Source organism: Gossypium hirsutum, chromosome D05 (assembly GCF_007990345.1).
Source record: "Gossypium hirsutum isolate 1008001.06 chromosome D05, Gossypium_hirsutum_v2.1, whole genome shotgun sequence".
In the NCBI taxonomy this organism is placed as follows: Eukaryota; Viridiplantae; Streptophyta; class Magnoliopsida; order Malvales; family Malvaceae; genus Gossypium; species Gossypium hirsutum.
The window spans coordinates 30,314,195-30,332,932 of NC_053441.1; the positions used below are offsets into that span (position 1 = coordinate 30,314,195).

The 18,738-nt window shown below is 32.6% G+C and overlaps 2 protein-coding genes across 2 annotated transcripts; one reads left to right on the forward strand and one right to left on the reverse strand.

Annotated features, from left to right (window-relative positions):
- The first annotated feature begins 3,194 nt into the window (after positions 1 to 3,194).
- Positions 3,195 to 5,700, forward strand: LOC107904357 (trihelix transcription factor PTL). The gene is made up of 2 exons (XM_016830701.2): positions 3,195 to 3,835; positions 4,482 to 5,700. Exons 1-2 carry the CDS (start codon positions 3,420 to 3,422, stop codon positions 5,326 to 5,328), a joined length of 1,263 nt encoding a protein of 420 aa, XP_016686190.2. The 5' UTR covers positions 3,195 to 3,419; the 3' UTR covers positions 5,329 to 5,700.
- Positions 5,701 to 8,071: 2,371 nt separating this feature from the next.
- On the reverse strand, positions 8,072 to 14,215 carry LOC107904196 (RING-H2 finger protein ATL38). The gene is made up of 3 exons (XM_016830483.2): positions 13,644 to 14,215; positions 12,544 to 12,641; positions 8,072 to 8,776 (listed from the first exon to the last, which is right to left on the reverse strand). The coding sequence occupies exons 1-3, from the start codon at positions 13,800 to 13,802 to the stop codon at positions 8,350 to 8,352; spliced, it is 684 nt and encodes a 227-aa protein (XP_016685972.1). The 5' UTR covers positions 13,803 to 14,215; the 3' UTR covers positions 8,072 to 8,349.
- Between the last annotated feature and the right edge of the window lie 4,523 nt (positions 14,216 to 18,738).

Below are 18,738 nucleotides of genomic sequence, written 5' to 3' on the forward strand. Positions count from 1 at the left end.
ATAAAAATTATTTAATAATTCAGATACCAGATTATATTTTTTAAAATAAGTGAGCGAAACAAAAATTTATCCATAATTTAATGATTTGGAAAAAGAAATAAATGAAATTAAAACAACATTTTAAAGAAAAAGTTGGAATAGGTATTTGAATATAAATAGAGTTGTTTCAATGTTGGGAAACAGTAGCCAGTACAGTTCAAAGGTCAAAAACTGAATCAATCAGTAAGAATCTAGTTCGAATAGATTAAAAGTTTGATCTTATATATTATTCGGTGAGAAAATTCTCACTTTACCAAAAAAAAAATTATTTTAAGGATGTTTTTATTGTTTTATATCTTTCGTATAAAAAAATAAAAAATAAATTATACCGCTTTAATATACAATAATTATACTTTACCATCGTTTATTATTTATATATTTGATAAATCTAAAAAAAATACATACAAATCATGAAATATGAACATTCTATTTCTACCAAAAATACATTTGATCTTATATATTCTTTTTTTTTTTATAAATTTGTTACCTAATATGCCATAATCTAGAGGAATAAATACAAGGAAGTCAAACATATATATATAATTATTAATTAATTTTATTATTTATTCTATGTTAAATATGTTCGAAACATTACAAAAATAAAAGAAATTATTAAATTGATAGTAGATTGTATTAAATATATATAAATATTAATATAAATTTTTTTTTAAATAAAATAAACTTGTCCAAAAGTACGTAGTCGGTATCTGAATTTTTTTTACTTAGTTGGTACTTGAACTTCTATTTCACCACTTAGGTTGGTACGTATTAGTTTGTGTTGATGTATCACTGATCACCAATCCGATGGTGACATATGGCAACTTCTTAGTATGATATGAGGTAGACATAAATTTAAAAAAATTTAAAAACCCTTAAAATATATAAATTAATTAAAAAAAAGTATAGACATTTTTTCACATCAAGAACGAACCTGGATATATATTTGTCTAGATAAATTTGAAGGCACTTGTCCAGATTTATTCTAGATATATTTTTTAGTATTATATATATTTTATTATAAAATATCAATTTATTATTATTACTTAAAAATAATATATATAAAACGTATAATATTTTGAAAATATATAAAAAATTAAAATATATGAATATATAAAAGAACTAAAATTTTATAAAAAAATATAAATATATAAAGGAACTAAAATAACACATGGTTGTTCAAATGCATTTGAATTTCGACAATCATCTATCTAGGTTCATTGTTGATGTAAAAACTTTTTTTTATTAATTTATAAATTTTAAAATTTCAAAATAATGATAATAACATTTTGATATTTTATAAAAAATTAAAAATATATAAATTTACTAAAAAATACATTTGGAATGAATCTAGATAAACAAATGTCCAGATTCAGATGTATCTGGAGACTAGAAAATCATTTGTCAGGTTCATTCTTGATGTAAAACATATATATGCTTTTCTTTATTAATTTTTATATTTTAAAGAATTTTTTAATTTATGTTTGCCTCGTGTCATATTGAAAGGCTGTTATATGTCATCAGTGGATTAACCATTGGTATCATGTCAGCACAATTTAATAGTGTTTGTGCGGAGGTACCAATTTAAATGACAAAATACAATATCAAGTACAAACTAAGTATTGTAGGGTAAGTTTAAGGGGTAAATTGCATAGTAACCCTTTTAAGAAGGGTAACAAAATAGCGCAAGGTAAGGAACCTCGCTTGGTGCTTGGAAGACGCGAAGTGGCTTTTGACTGCAGCCCATTGATCGCCATTGTCATTTTGTATTATGGTTGCACCCTTGAAGATGAGTTATTGAGAGTTGCATTTCGTAGAGTTGTCTTATAGCTCCTAATATGGGACTAGGAGTGATACTCTTGAAGATGAGTTCATTTCATGCTTTTCATATTGACCATGGTGTGCAGGTGCATGTTGTATAGAAGTATCTCAAGTCTGTTGAGTTAATTTCATTGTCTTGGAGCCATTGGAAGATCTAAGAAGGTAATGAGGAGAGATTGAAAAGATCAACACGCAGAGGGAGAGGGGGAGAAATCCAAACCATTCAACTCTAGCAAAGTCACATTGAATGAACATATTTTTCAAGGATTCTGCGTATGTGTGGCATATAGGACAGATGTTACCTGCACCAATGTTGCGTCGATGAAGGTTTACTTTATTGGGGAGGCAATTGTTGCATATTTTCCATGGGAACATTAGAGCTTGAAAGGGAGTTTGAGCTTCCAAAGATGTTCCCAAACTTTAGCACTAGCAATTAGAGAGGGGCCATTAGCAGATTGAAAGTTCCAAAGGAGTCTCCTTGCTTGTTTTATGCTAGAGTAAACATATTTGACAAAGAAGATGCGATTGTTGTCATCTAGTCTAGTACTTAAATGTTAGTATTATATACATATACTTTTCGAAAATGATTGATTTATTGGAGTGGAAGTGTATTAACTCTTATCGAGTGTGGGTTTTTGTTATTTTTAAATAGTAAATTAAAAAATATTAAGTTTTTAAAAGATATTAAATAAAATATAAAAATAAAAATAAAAATATTTGTTTATTTAAAAAAAGTTTTAAGATTTTATATAGTATAGATTTATAGAGTTTTTTTTTAGAAATTTTTATAAAAATGAAATATAGAGAGCGGAAGAAAAGCAAATAAAAAAGGTGGAAAAGAACAGGGCATAGGACGTCATTCAAGTCACAACCATGCTTTGAAAGCAATGGCTCAGGCGCGTAGCCGCTTAAAAGGTGAGAGCAACAACGCAACATTATTTACAGGCAGAGGCAGATGGGGTAGGGGCCAAGCCCCCAACACCATCCTTTATCCCATCCAAAAATTCACTGGCGAGGTTTTTGATTAATAATAAATTTGGGTACCTTTAAAACAAAACCAGACTTCTCAGCAGGTAAAATACTGCTTATTTTCACTTCAAACCTTAAAAAGATACATTAGACTTAACTCCAATGTATAAAGCTTCGAATCCGGTAGTCCTAATATTTTCTTCTGAAATTTTTAAATATAGTTTTAAGGTTAGAATTGTTATAAAATTGAAAAAGAAAATAGAATCATATCCTGGGTCAAAAAAGACAAAGTGGAAGGGCAATGCAACACGCGTCGTTTGATCAGTTTCTGGGCTTTCGTATATCTCATCATCTTCGTGTAATATTGTGACAAATGGAGACGATGCATTGGTCCTCAATCTACCTATACTTTCTGTATTACAAATGTACAGGAGAGAGAAAGTTAAGCATGAATTTAGTGATGAAAGAGTGATGCAAGTTGCGGTAGACTCGGATCCTGTCTCCCGTCAAAATAGTCCAAACAAAGTCCTCTCCTACACCACCCACACCCCACATTTTGACTCTCTCTCTCTCTCTCTTTCTAAAAAAACCTAATGGAAATGGGTGATCAGTACGGCCTGCCTGATTTCCAGCGGCTTTTAACGAGGAGAACCCATTTTCCGGCATCCCTGCTGCCCCAACCTTCTGAGTCGCCTTACCTTGCTCATCATAGGAACATGGCTCCATCACCACCTCCTTACCATGAACCACCCTACGTGTTGAGCAATGGGGATATTGCAATGCCTAGTGGTTTACTTAGGTTTAACACTACTGGCGCCACTGGTTTTACTGCTGAGGCTTCAGCTTCTGCTGCTGTTGGTGGTGGAGGATGGAGTTTGGGAAATATCGACTGCGGAAACAGCCGGTGGCCGAGGCAGGAGACTCTTACTCTTCTTGAGATCAGATCTAGACTTGATTCCAAGTTCAAAGAGGCTAACCAGAAAGGACCCTTATGGGATGAAGTGTCTAGGTATATAATATATTTACTATAATTGCACTAAACCCATTTCAGTCTTCTTCTTCATCTTTCACTTGGATTTCCATTTTTACATCATGTTTTTGTTTCAATTTCATGACATATGGTTAATCAAGAAACCCTATTTAGCCTACCCAACTGAAACCCACTTTGTCTTGCTTTTTATATGAAAGTCACCCCAAGAGTATTCTAAATATAAAAAAAAGATTCTGATTGATTGAAAGTAACAGAGCTGTGAGTTAACTCAGAGATCCAGATGTTTCTTTTACTTCAAAAAAATCACCCATCTGTTCACAACTTCTTAGACTAAAGATTATCTTGTTTTGCTAAAATGGTTAATCCCTGGCATTTCTTTACTTCAATTTCAGCAACTTAAAATAATATTAATTAATTAATTATAATATATATACATATATGGAAAGGAATGTTTTGGACTATTTTAATCCTTAAGCTATTATTTATTTATTCTTCTTTTTGAGACAAAAGAAGATTATATCATGGAAAATGTAGAGTTAGATTTTGTTTGAAGTTTTGGGGTTAGGTTTCTTCTTAGGGTTTGTATTCCACATATATAATAACTTACACAGATATTATTAATTAATTCTTTATTGTTGATATTATATATTTCTTCTTGATTTAGAATAATGGCGGAGGGATATGGATACCAGAGAAGTGGGAAGAAATGTAGAGAGAAGTTTGAAAACCTTTATAAATACTATAAGAAGACCAAGGAAGGTAAAGCTGGTAGGCAAGATGGGAAGAATTACAGGTTTTTCAAACAGCTGGAAGCCATTTATGGTGAAACAAGTAACCAAAGTTCAGTCCCAGAAACTAACAACATTAATACTGTTCCAAGCAACCTGCCGGAGAAATATCATGAATCCATGCAAGAACAGAAGATGAGCGAGAGCCTCGGTTTCTCCGACCCCGAATTCGAGGCTTCCTCGTCGGAAAAAATGAACGACGACGAATGCGAGCTTTCGGGTATTGCTTCCATGGTGAATCAAATGGGGGTTAAGAAGGGATGGAAAACCAAGGTGAAGGACTTTGTGGACGCACAGATGAAGAGGTTGATCGATTCACAGGATGTTTGGATGGAGAGGATGTTGAAGGTGATTGAAGAGAAAGAAAAAGAAAGGGTGTTGAGAGAAGAGGAATGGAGGAGACAAGAGGCTGCTCGGTTCGATAAAGAACATGAACTCTGGGTTAAGGAAAGAGCTTGGATTGAAGCTCGGGATGCTTCTTTAATGGCGGCTTTGAGGACGTTAAGACCCTTGACGGCTAAAACCCAGAACGAGATCAACGCCAACAGATGGACCGAGCATGAAATCTTGGAACGGAGGTTGCAGGAAAATGGGTATTCGACGAGGCAAAGCACGTGGGAAGACATAGAAGCGAAAATGGTGAACTTGGGGTATGGTTATGAACATGAAGCAAACAATGCAGAGTGTTACAAGAAACGGAAAGAGGATTACTTGAGCAGCTAGACTCCATTGATGGTCAAGAAGAAAATAAGAGCGTTTACGGCGTGAAACAAAGGGTAAACCAGGCAGCCGCCGCCGCCATGGAATCATCATCATCATTAACATCAATTCGTTTCAGATATCGGCAGTAAACAGGTAGGGATTGAAGATGATGAGAAAGGGAAAGAATCAGCAATTATCTTCTCTTCTTAAATATCGTACTAGTAATAATGTAGATGTAGGAGCTGATATTTGTATGGGGAATGAAAAAGAATGGGCATGAGAATTATTTGGTGTTTAGAGTTTCACTTTACTCCATCATGTGAAACAATGGATTCATCTTTGTAAATTATAAACCATGGATCCATAATGAGTTATCAACATTGATTTATTTTCCTTCAAGCTTGCCCTACTCTATTTCTTCCTTCAATTACCTTCATCTCATCTTTTATTTGCTTTTATAAATTTTGACAATAAAATTGGAGATTATATATTAAAAATGTGTAATCATTTGTATTAAATATAACCATCAACAAATCCATAAATTTAGAAATAATAATAAATATTACATTACAGCTTACTATATTTTAAAAATCCAAATTATCCATTGGTTAAAATAAATTTAATAAAACTAATTTATTTTTTTAACAAAATTTTAAATCCTAAACTTAGATAAAAAATTTTAAATCCAATTCAAAAGGTCAGCATTTTCATTTGAGAAAAATTAGGTTATTCTAATTTTATAAATTAAAAATAATATATCAGTTTATTTGTAAAAAAATTATAAATAGTTTTAATAAAATAATATTTACAAAATATATATCAGAATTAAATAAAAATAATTTTGAAGTTTATGTGGGATCATGCGTATCAAATCAAATAAAAAGGAATTTTGAAAAATAAGAAGGAAATTGTTTTATTGAGATCCCTTCTTGAAAATTTTAAAATTTTCTCGTATATTTACTTCAAACAAGCAAAGCATCAATTTTAGAATTCTGAAAACATTGATACAACCGTAAAAGTATGTATTTTAGATTTAGGATTAGAATCTTAATATTAATATATTTCTAAAAAATAGTTTTTCTTTTGCTTAGGCTATAATAAAATTGAATCCAAGAGGCATGGAAATGGAAAGCAATGCAAGCATTTGCGTTGAAGGAATGAGAACAACTATTGACATTCATTACTCTCAGTACTTCAACTACTGTTTCCTCTTAAAATGAGATTTCCTTTTTCCTCATAGTTTTTCAACTTACTGTTAAATGGGGGATGAAAACAAATTATGTGAATATGTTAAATGTACAGAAACTGAGTGTACTATAAAAGTTGATTTCTGTTTTCTTTTATTACCCTTCATATTTGGTATTCCCCACTGCTTTAAACAATTGATATATATATATATATTTCATTTCATTTTATAAAAGTAATTTTTTTAAAAACATAAAAATTTTAAGGTGATCCATTTTGGTATTTAATTTTTGTTTTTGGATTATCGTGGTAAAAGAGCTATATTATACAAATGTTGAATATATGTTATGTAATAAAAAAATTGTTATTGGGATAAAAAATGAAAAAAAAAAATAAAATAAATGAGATTGTTTTGAAAAAATTGTGTAAAAATAACAAAACAGTACAAAATTCACTCTCCACCATTTAGTCCGTATTTTTGCACCAAAAAATACCAGTGTCGCCTATCTCTCTCCCTCCAACCTTAAAAAAATATTTTTTTATACCGTGCTGCTCATTTCCACCCTCCACCCTTAAAAAAATATTTAAAAATAAAACTCATTAATTTTTATTATACAAGTAAAAATGCCGGTTTTTAAACTCCATACTATAATATTTAAAAAAAAATTAAAAATAAGAAATACGTAGCAATTTTTCCTTATGTCAATGGTTAAGGATATGTTGTTTTTTATTTAAATATTAGTAGAGATTGATATGGATGGTATTATATTATTTTAAAAATATTATATATATATTTATAGAATATTTTTTAATTTTTAATTTTTAATGAAATTTTATATTAATATACATTTAAATGTACATGTTTATATATAAATATAAACTTTAAAAAGAATATATTTAATTTCTAATATAAGAGGTAAAACCCAAAATTTTAGAAATGAATTTAAAGTATTAAAATTTATATAAATCGATAATGATTGAAATAAAAATTTAATTGTATTATGGATTTAAAACTGAAATGAGTGGCAGTATGGTATTGCCAAGAGAAAAGTCTGTGTTGGAAGTTAAATGTTACAGTTCCTTGTATTGGGAATACCATATTTCACCAATTCATCAAATCATATCCCTAAAATCGTGAAGTGTATCGGTAGATTATATTAATATGTTAGTTTGATATTATTAAAATTTTTAAAAATTTACATCATCATTGACTACTTTTTTTAAGGATATAATGATAATTTACGAATTTATTCTTATTAAATAAAATATAATATTCATGTATTTAATTGGTAAATTTTATATTTTTTTTCAAAACCCCAACGTAACATGAATTACCATTGTGAAAATGATTTCAATAGAATTCTCAATGGTAAATCATTTTAAAAAGTCAATTAATATATCAAAAAGAGAAAGAGAGAAATAAAACAGAGAGTAAATATGCATATAGAAAATAAAATCAATGAAAGAATTCAAGTAATAGGAAAGAAGCAACATTTTTTGTTTTTACGTCTATAAATTAATATAGATATTCTTTTATTTAGCTCAAGAAAAATTAAATTTCAAAAAAAATAAAATAAAATTTAACATACCAAACTAAAATCATTCATTAATATAAAATACATTTCCTATAATAGGTAGACCCTGTCAAGTACTTCAAACACAGAGCAAGGCTTTTTGGAGAGAGAAAAGGAGAGCTACCAAAACTGCCAGAAACCATCTACTATTGAGGACTAAAATTACACCAAAAACATCCAACTTTTGACATATTTACAAATAATCCACCAAAGAAGAACCAAGGGAAAATAATCCACTTTCACAACCAGAAGATCTTTGCATCAACTCACAAACAAACATAATTCAAGGGTTTGATGGGCTTTCCACAAGCTTCTTTCTTGGTTCTTTAATGTTGTCTTCATCATCTTCGATTGTACGGGACATGTTTTCCCCCGATCCCAGATTTCCAGTTGCAAATGAATTCTCTTGGTTTGGGTCCATCACGGGGTTCTCACGGGTTCTTGAGGGAAATCCGTGCCCTCTCAACAAACAGTTGTACGTATGCATATTAAAAGATTCTGTGCCAAAATGAGAACGACCGGCTGAACTGAACAACGGTTGCATCAACCGTTTTTTCTCGGGCAATTCACGCAGCGATATTCGGCAAACAGGGCAGGTGGAATGCTGTTGCAGCCATAGGTCTATGCATGTTACATGGAAGGAGTGCCCACAATAAGGGAGGATTCGCAACACATCTTCGCAGCGGTATTCGGAAAGGCAAACCGTGCACCTGCCATACATAGCAATTTGACATTTTCATTAGCTCGGTTCTAAAAAGATGCCTCAAGCAATCTAACTGAAGAAAATAAGTAAAAAGTTCTAAAAACAAAAATATCGATGAAATAAAATAAGAACCGCGAATCTTCCATTAACAGAGAGAAAGATGGAGATGCAAGAACACTTCAAATTGCAATTTTAAAGAAATACATTGTGTCATGCGGAATCATCAATTAGATTATCAAAAGAATCGTGACCCAAAATGATGCCTCATTCTTCAACCATACTTAAGAGTTTTGCTCTATATTGCTCCGGCTTTTCATTTTGTTGAAATATCTTTGTCGGAAACTCGTGTTCAACACATTTCCGGACAAGGGTAGAGGATAACCTATCCAACAATCACACCGAAATCTGAGTAACATTGATTTTACTCATCAAACACTGTTCAGGCATGACCAGATCCCATTTATATTCCTACTAGATAACAGCTTCACTTGCTTCCTCGACCCACCAAATACCTAATACCAGAAGTATGACGTGTATTGCTAAGTATAAAACTTATAGAGACTAATAAAGAATTCGGGTGCAGTTATAGTTATGTCAGGATTAAATCCTTTTCCCTACTTCAGATCAAAATCAAAATAGTGTTCAGATAAATCACCATCGGAGATGTTCCACTAGGTCCACTCATGCAGCACAGAATAAGAAAGAGGGGGAAATAGAGATGAACCAAGAGGAACATATACAATCCATAATATCTCTATCATCCAAAAACTTAAATAGAAATGTCCAAAACCGAAAACCCAAACTTGAAATACCTTGCATGTGAAATGATACGAACTTAAAATCAGTTGAATTGCCACCTCTAGCCCTTACCTAGTCATTCAGATTTAGTGGAAATAAATAAATAAACAAACAACTGCCTCCACTTCTTTTTGATGGAACCAACCTCCACTTAAAATGACAATTGGAGGCATTTCCATCCATTAAAAGTGGAGAATGTCTTAGCTCAACTTCAAGGTAGTGAGCTTAGCAATTATTGTTATAAATAAATTCTTCAAAACCTTTTTTTTTTGTATAGCAGGTCAATGACTGCTTAAAAAAGTTAGATCTATTAATAAAATAATGCTATAAGGGAAACTATCAAGAATATGTTCTTCACCACTCCTTTAATGAAGATGACGATATAATTGGAAAATATGGAAACCAGAAGTTTGCTCAATGTCTAATCCAAACAACATTTTTCCGAGCAGTGCTCGTTGCGAGGAAAGCGTCTTCCAGTAATTTTTCCCATCTTCCGACAGGTCTCTATTGCCTAGTCTTTTATTGAACATTTCAAAAGAACAATTAACAGTGGCTACAAGCACTAAAATGTTAGAAGGATCAAATTATAATTGAAAACATGGCATGTTTGTAGCACAAAAAAGTAAAAGATGATAGAACATGCGAAGGCAGTCAATATCTAGGTCTGGCAAAACCCGGCATGTCCAACGTTTCAAATATATCATTATCTCTACCGTGGCAAGTGTTTAAAGTCTTACTTGAACTTGCAAACTAAAACTCTATTCAATTTGGGGAATTTGAGATGCCAGATGAGAAACACTTCACATCTGTACAGCTGCGTGAAAACTTCCAAATCTTAAAATAATAACAAAATGTTATGCAACAACTTAAAAAAGTCTTGACTTATTGCTCTTTAATCTTTCTTTATTGGGACCCTAATGCACCTTGGCATCGGAAACTAGTTCACAAAGCAAATATGACTGGTCATAGCTCATGCCTAAATCTTCTAAACTTCTAACCACCAAGGGGAAAAAAGAATTTTCAAGTGCAGAAAACTTTAGCTAACATCGGAAATCTAGCACTAGCACACTTTGTTGCTCTGACTATTCATTTTTCTAGAAGTATCCATGTTTGATGCATATCCAGACATGGTAATAACGAAATCTGTACAGCAGTGTGAAAACTTCCAAATCTTAAACAGAAAATAATAACGAACTGTTATGCAACAAATTAAAAAAGCCTCGACTTATTGCTCTTTAATCTTTCTTTATTGGGACCCTAACGCACCTTGGCATCGGAAACTAGTTCACAAAGCAAATATGACTGGTCATAGCTCATGCCTAAAGCTTCCCAACTTCTAACCAGCAAGGGGAAAAAAAGAACTTTCAAGTGCAGAAAACTTTAGCTAACATTGGAAATCTAGCACTAGCACACTTTGTTGCTCCGACTATTCATTTTTCTAGAAGTATCCGTGTTTGATGCATATCCAGACATGAGCATGAGGATATAATCCTCCAAGAATCCTCAAAATACATAGAAAAACTTAAAAAAAAAAAAAGAACATACCCATGTCAGCACATGCCTATATCCAATACTTCCCCCAGAGTCTGAGTAACATAGTTAGCATAGGTGAGATATTTTATTTGGAAACAGTAAACAACAAAGGACAGCAAGAAAAAAAAGAACTGTGCTTTCTAGGAGTATCTATGTTTTCCGACTATTTTTTTATTATGGGGCATTAAGACGTGGACATTTATGTTTTCTGGGTTCATATTTCTCCCATTGGTTCAATCTATTGTTTCTGAATTTCTGCTCTTTCACCCTAAATTTCTTTCCTCTCTGTCATAACCTCAATCGTATTTGTCTCTATTTTTCCTGCCTGTTGTGCATCATGTGTACAACATATGAGACACAACATACACTTTCTAAGGTTTACAAGTTTTTCTGTGGTTTCCGACACTCAAAGAAATTTGTGCATGAGCGAAAACATGCTCCAGAAATTTAGTAAAACAAGAACCTTTGTATCATCTGGGGATACTGCAGCAAAGATCAAACCACACTGTAGATAGGCAAAAACTAAAAACAAAAATATCATTCTTCTATGTCTACTGTGGAATTTATGCACAGCCATTACCGATACGAAAAGCTGCCGTAAGTTCACATTGGAACCAACTATGACTTTTAGAAAATATTAAGCAATGGTTAAAAGAAATAACTTGTATTGATGCAAAGACACCTGGCACTATCGATATGCCTCGTGGTAAAATGAATACACTTTACCTACAATCAAGGTTCAAGTCTAAAAAAGCATAAACCAAAATTTCTAAAACATCTCAAGCCATTTCAAATGACATCCATTTTCTTCGCCATACAATGCATTTCGCCATAACATGTCATCACTATAGAATCAAAGTGGCAAATTTTGACAAATTCCCAGATATTCATACTATTTATATACATACACACAAGGAGGAAACTACCTATGATTTCAACTCTCTCATCTATTTATCTCCCTCCACTTATGCTTTGTCTTCCATTCTAGATTATCTCATTGACTGCTCTGTCCTATTTTACTTGGATATGAGGGACGATATGAGTATGTCTACAACACATGTATGTTAAATTTTTTTCCAAGTTTCCACGTATTTGGATTTTGGAAGATGGGTCATATCTCTACACCATATCTACACATGACATGAGTAATCCAAGAAAAAAGAAGAGCCGGAGCTAGGCTCTGCCTCTTCTTACATTGTTATTTAACCCTATTCTTTGCAGAGTCCAATAGGGCACAAACTATAACCATTGACAATTCCAACATCTTCACTACGAATAGAAAAGTTATTACACCCAAAATTAATTACTGACCTGCAAATTCTAGGCATCTAACACTCTCTTCACGAAAAAAAGAAAAATTAAAGAGAAATGATCTTCATAATGTTAAATGGTAAAGAAAGATGCGGTAACTTCTGAAATGAAGCAAAGGTTCTGAGAACATACTGAGCATCTTTGTTAGCTGAGAAGCACTCATCACAGAAAGTCTTTGTTGGGAAATTTGCAACAACAACAGGCTCAATACCGTGTAAACCCCGTTCGAGCTGCAAATACAAAATTCAACATCAATAATGAAGAAGGACCACTCCATAAAGATGAATGCAACAACTGAAAAGATAAATTACATGAAAATGACATATATTTACTGTTAAAACTTTCTAATTTTCATCTTTGCCTTGTTGGTTGTAACAAAATGTCATTCATATTATGTACTATGTTGCTCAGACTCTTTATTTTTTGTTCTTGAAATACGAATATATATCTGGATATCAGTATGGGGATATAATCTCAAGGGCTCTCTAAATACATGGAAATCTAGGAAAAAAAATTAAACATGCGCATGTCGACACATACCCCTCTCACATGAGTCCAAGTATCTTGGTGTACCGATAACCACTGCTATACCGAAAATTGACAAACATGTTCTCCTTTCAACTTTTATTATTATTATTATTATTATTATTATTATTATTATTATTATTATTATTATTACTATCTTCCAACTTTTAGTTCACATATCAACTAAGGCATTGAAGCGTAAAAACCAAAAAAATCCTTCAAAATCAGTAAATCACTTCTAAGAATTTTTCTAAATCTCCCAAAATTTAATTTTCTGTGGAAACCATTTTAGAAGTTTAAATGCAGAAGTAAACGGTTTCAACTATAATTCATACAGAAATTCAAATTTTCAGAGAAGACATGAGAAAATAAAAGGACAAAAAAAAAAGTCAAAATTCCCAAGAAAGAAACTTAAAATCTTATCTTGAGTACCCTTAAATTCCATTCTTTTATTATTACAGTTGAATACCCAGTATGAAAAAAAAAAGAAAAGAACAGAAAATGACAAGCAATATTTATATCAGAAAAAAAAAACGTTTTTTTGAGGAATCTTTATTTTTCATCAGTAAAATTGAACACCCAAAAAAACCAGATTTGTTAATAAACCAAACACACACAAAGAAACAGAGCACAGCACAGTTCTGGAAATCTAAGAATTAAGGGAGAATCAACTTTCCTTTAAAAAGAAAGGAAAAAGAAAACCATACCATATTAAGATCAGATCTTGAAGAGATTGCGAAGGGTCTCCGAGAAGCATGTAGCTGAACACGAGCACAAATCAAACGTGTACAAATAAACACTATGAACATAATACTCACTGTGAAACCTATAACAGTCATCACCAAATTTAGCCCTCCTGATATCATTTTTCTCCTCTTTTGCTTATATATATTCTCTAAGGAAAAAAAAAACTTCGTTTGACAGCAAAGAAAATCAACTTTTCCAGCTTAAAACAATAAGTAGAAACGAAACTGAAGCAATTGAAAGGTTATCCATTTTGAATTGACAGTGCTTAAATATGAAATTGAAGGGGTTGAGTTGGAGTGAGAACTTGAAACAAGGAGTGGGAGGGCTTGAGGTAGGATGACTGTTCCATTGTTGGGAACAGAGAGGGAAGAAAAGAAAAGACTTTGTTGGGTACAAACACTGAGAAACTGAGGGCTGCAAGAGAGATGATCAGGTTATTTGTAGATTTAAATCTTCCAAGTCTAATCTTGGACTCAAAAAGAAAGAAAGGAAAGTTGAAAACCGATCCAACTACAATCTGTTGCTGATTTTACCAACATCTATTTATTTACTGTTAATAGGGTTAATATGTAATTTGCTTCAAGTTTAATGGTTTTAAATATTTAAACAATTATTTAGTATATTGTTAGTATATTATTGGATAGTTCGAGTTGACAAATACCCTATAATTTATAGTAAACTATTTAAAAAAGTAAATATTTTTTAAAAATGAAACACCAATCAATTGTATAAATCTACTCGTAGAATAAAAAAAATACACTCAATGTATCAAATACTATTGAGATTGAGTCTATCAAATACACATTGTTTAAATAAAAATTGTTGCAATATGTTTGGATTGATGATGTAAGTGTTCACAAAATGCTTCTGTTTCCATTTAATTTTCTTTAATTTTGGGTAAATCCTTTTGTTGGTCATCTAATTTTTAATGTATTTTTATTTTGGTCATTTAAAATGAAATCTTTGTGATTTAGTCACCTAACTTTTAGAGCGCTTTCATTTTAGTCACCCAAACGTTAAATCTCTAACAACAGATAACTGTACATGCCACATCATGTTTACACTTTTATTTTGGTCACCCAACTTTTAGGTCACTTTTATTTTGTCACACAAAAAAAAACCATTTTTAAGTATTTATTGGGGTAAAAAAAATAAGGATTAAAGTGAAAAGACAGTAGAAACTAAAATAGTACACAACATTTATCAAATTCTGCTTGTTTTATCAAGATTCAAAATTATAGTAACAAATCAGTTGACGTTATCAATGGATAAAAAATTTTCAACAAATTATTTAATTTATTTTGGTGTTTTGAAAATTTTGAAAAAAATTATCAATTAAAGAACGAAATTTCAGCCCTTTTGGTTACATAGGTGGAAAGAAAAAACTACTTTTGGCTAGACTAAAAGGGATTGAAAAGAAGCTTGATCGGTATCCCTCGAAGTTCTTATTGAATTTAGAAAAGTAACTCAGATTGAAACTAGAGGAGGTGCTATCTCAAGAAGAGAACTTGTGGCAACAAAAGGCTCGATGTAAATAGGCATGCGACGATGACAGAAACACTAAGTTTTTTCATGCCAATACTATTAATCGAAGAAGGTCGAATAAAGTTAGCATATTAAAGCTTAGTGATAACAGTTAGTGTGATGATCAAGAAATATTGCAAAATATGGCCATTCAGTTTTATAAATCCCTGTTCACTAAGAATTTGACAATTATCAGTGGCTTTTCTCTTTAAGGTCAGTTCTATAAGATGATTGTTGTTGAGAATGAGTCTTTGAAAGCTACACTAACTAATGAGGAGATACAGAGGGTTGTATTCGAGATGTCACTTTTAAAAGTGATTAGAATTGATGGATTACACGCAATCTTTTATCATAAAAAATGGCCAGTGGTGGGACATAGTGTCTGTGAATTTGTGAGGAATATCTAGAATGGAGGTAAATTTGAGATTTGGATCAATCGAACACTCCTATTTTTGATTCCAAAGGTGGAGAATCCAAAAAATTTAGCCCAATTTTGGCCAATCAGTCTCTGCACGGTGCTGTATAAAATTGTGACTAAAGTCATAGTTAAGAGGTTAAAACCCTTGATGCAGGAATGGGTTCTACAGAATCAATCAAGTTTTGTCCTTAGAAGGAATATAATAGACAACATTATTATTGCTTAGGAGGTCATTCATACTATGCGTAGAAAGCAGGAAAGAAAAGATGGATGGCTATTAAAATAGACTTGGAGATAGCCTATGACAAGTTTCAATGGGATTTTATTAAGGACATGTTGGAGGATATTGGTATTCCAGATAATGTCTAAAATCTTATTATGCTTTGCATTAGTTCGTTGACAATGCAAGTTATATGGAATGAGAACTTATCTGATGCCTTTACTCCCTCTCGAGGAATAAGACAAGATGGACCCACTATTGCCTATCTCTTTGTTCTTTGTATGGAACGACTGGCTCATCTGATTAACTTTGAAGTTCAACGAAGAGGTTGGAAGCCTATAAAACTTGCTAAGGTTGGTCCATGTATCTCACACCTTTTTTTGCAAATGACTTAATCTTTTTAGCGAGCATTTGTGGATCAGATGTTGGTTATGAGGAAGGTACTGAGTATTTTTGTGAAAAATCTAGTCATCGAGTAAATACTCAGAAAACTAAGATTTTTTTCTCCAAAAATGTGACACAGGATCTAAAGTTGGGTATCAGTGGTGGTTTTGGTTTCTCCCATGTGGATAATTTGGAAAAATATTTAGGTGTTCCATTCCTTCATCAAAGAGTAGCAAAAGACACTTTCCAATATATAGTGGATAACATGAGGAAAAATTGGGGTCATACTAAGAAAAAAAGGGATAAGTCTTGTGAAATGAGAAGGAATCTGTAAAGATACAAAGAACGTAAGCCTCAATTTCAAGAAGATTGGTTGTTATAATGATGCGTTCCTCATAAAGATTAGTTTTAACATTATTAAGAAGCCGAACCAATTATTAGTGTAGGTGCTTAAAGCAAAATATAAATGGGTAGGTAAGTTGCCTTCGATTTTCAATGCGAGGAATGTATCTCATTTGTGGAAGGGCATCTACAGAGTTTGGAGTAGAGTACGAGAAGGCATAGTTTGGAAAGGTAATTGGGTGAAAGAATGGGGTCCCCTTGTGGATGTTTGTACACAACCTAAGTTTATACCTGATAATCATGTTCTAGTTTTAGACATGGATTGCCATGTGGGGATTGGAATTGGGATTTGTTCAAATCTATCTTGCCAAGTCCAATGGTGTTGAGGATTTCAACTTATAAACCTCATTCATCAAATGATTGGATGATTTTGTTGGATGGGGTATTGATAACAAGAACATATTTACGATTCGTTTGGCATGCGACTCTATTTGTAGACTGAAGATTAATAGTCGTGATAAAATCTGGCATCGAATTTGGCATTTTTTGGGTCCTTAAAAGGTACAATATTTTTTTGGCTTACTTTTTGAAACAAAGTACTTACTAATGATGTAAGAGCAAGAATGCATCTTAATTTAGATACAAACTGCAAAGTGTGTGGGAACTCAATAGAAACCATTAATCATGTTCTGAGACATTATTTTCTAGTGTAGTGTAACACCCCAGACCCAGCCCAAACGTTATGGCCGAATCTGGCGTGTCACATTGAAGTGTTTTTCAAAAACCATGTTTTCATTAAAAACCCTTCTTGAAAACTTCAAACTTCTTGCTATTTAAAATTTATAAAAACCTCAGTTTGCGTTTGTTTATTTTCAATCGAGGTTTATTAAAAAGTTATTACCTTCAAAACCTTATTGTTGCAGAAGCTTAATTTAAAGCAAATGATTTGCGAAAACGTGATATTTAAAAATTGAGGTGCGAAAACGTAATGTTAGAAAACAGTTATTGATTTGGAAATCGTGTTCTACTTCTAGCAATTAAAAATCACAATCACATCAAATCCCAAGTTTAAAATCCAAAAATTATAAAGGCCTTATTACAACCTGAATCGAAATCAAATTGCTTAAGTAAATGAGCAAAACAGAATAAAACATGTGCAGTTGTGTGACCCTCTCCGAGTCTCTCGCGACTCCAAATCGCCTAAGGTTGGGGATTACCTGTACAGTTAAACAGAAGGGTGAGTTTGCGAAAACTCAGTGTGTAATCCCTTATAATACAAACAATCAAATATACGGTATTCAAAAATAGACTGGACCTGAGCCCATCACAAGCATTGTATTAAGTGAGCCTTAGCCCATTAACAGAACCAGGTGGACCTAAACCCATTACAGAATCAGTATCAGATGCATATATGCAGACAGAAATCCCGCCCAATCCAACCAATACACCACCCGTACCATCCAACATACCATGTGGGGATAAAATCGACCCACCCAGCCAACGCACCAAGCTTAGCATCGGTTGCGGCACTAAGTCAATAGAACGGCTCGGCACCATAGACAGAATGGCTAAAAGCCATAAGTATCGCAACAACGCTGTCAGTTAACAGAATGACTAAAAGCCATAAGCAAAAAGGCAGTAAGCCTTGAACAAAACGACTACAAGCCATACACTTCCTCCGTCAATATTAACCCAACCCCATGCAGGATGACATGTCATAAATCATACGTGTATGCAATATGTCATACTCAATAATAGTCATATAAATATCATAAAGCAAAACAGGCATACATAGCACAATGCTTTAACAGTCATTTCATCTCCTAGGGGCATAGCGGTCATTTTACCCCATGGGGATATTTCGGTCATTTTACCCTTTGAGGATATTTTGACAATTTTACCCTTCGAGGGTATTTCAATAATTTTACCATTCGAGGGTATTTCGATAATTTTACGGCTCAAGCCCATAGAAATGCTCATAGAGGCCTCTGTCGTCCAACGCCTAGTCTCGTGGACTCAGTTTTCCTGCACGAATGATTGCACACTCATGTGGCCTCGGTTGCCGTGTTTTTAGCTTTTCAGCTTTTGTCGATTTGTAATAGAGAATGTGTGATTACACACTTTTTTCCGGAATAGCGCAGAAACCTTGAATGTCAAACCCGAGCCT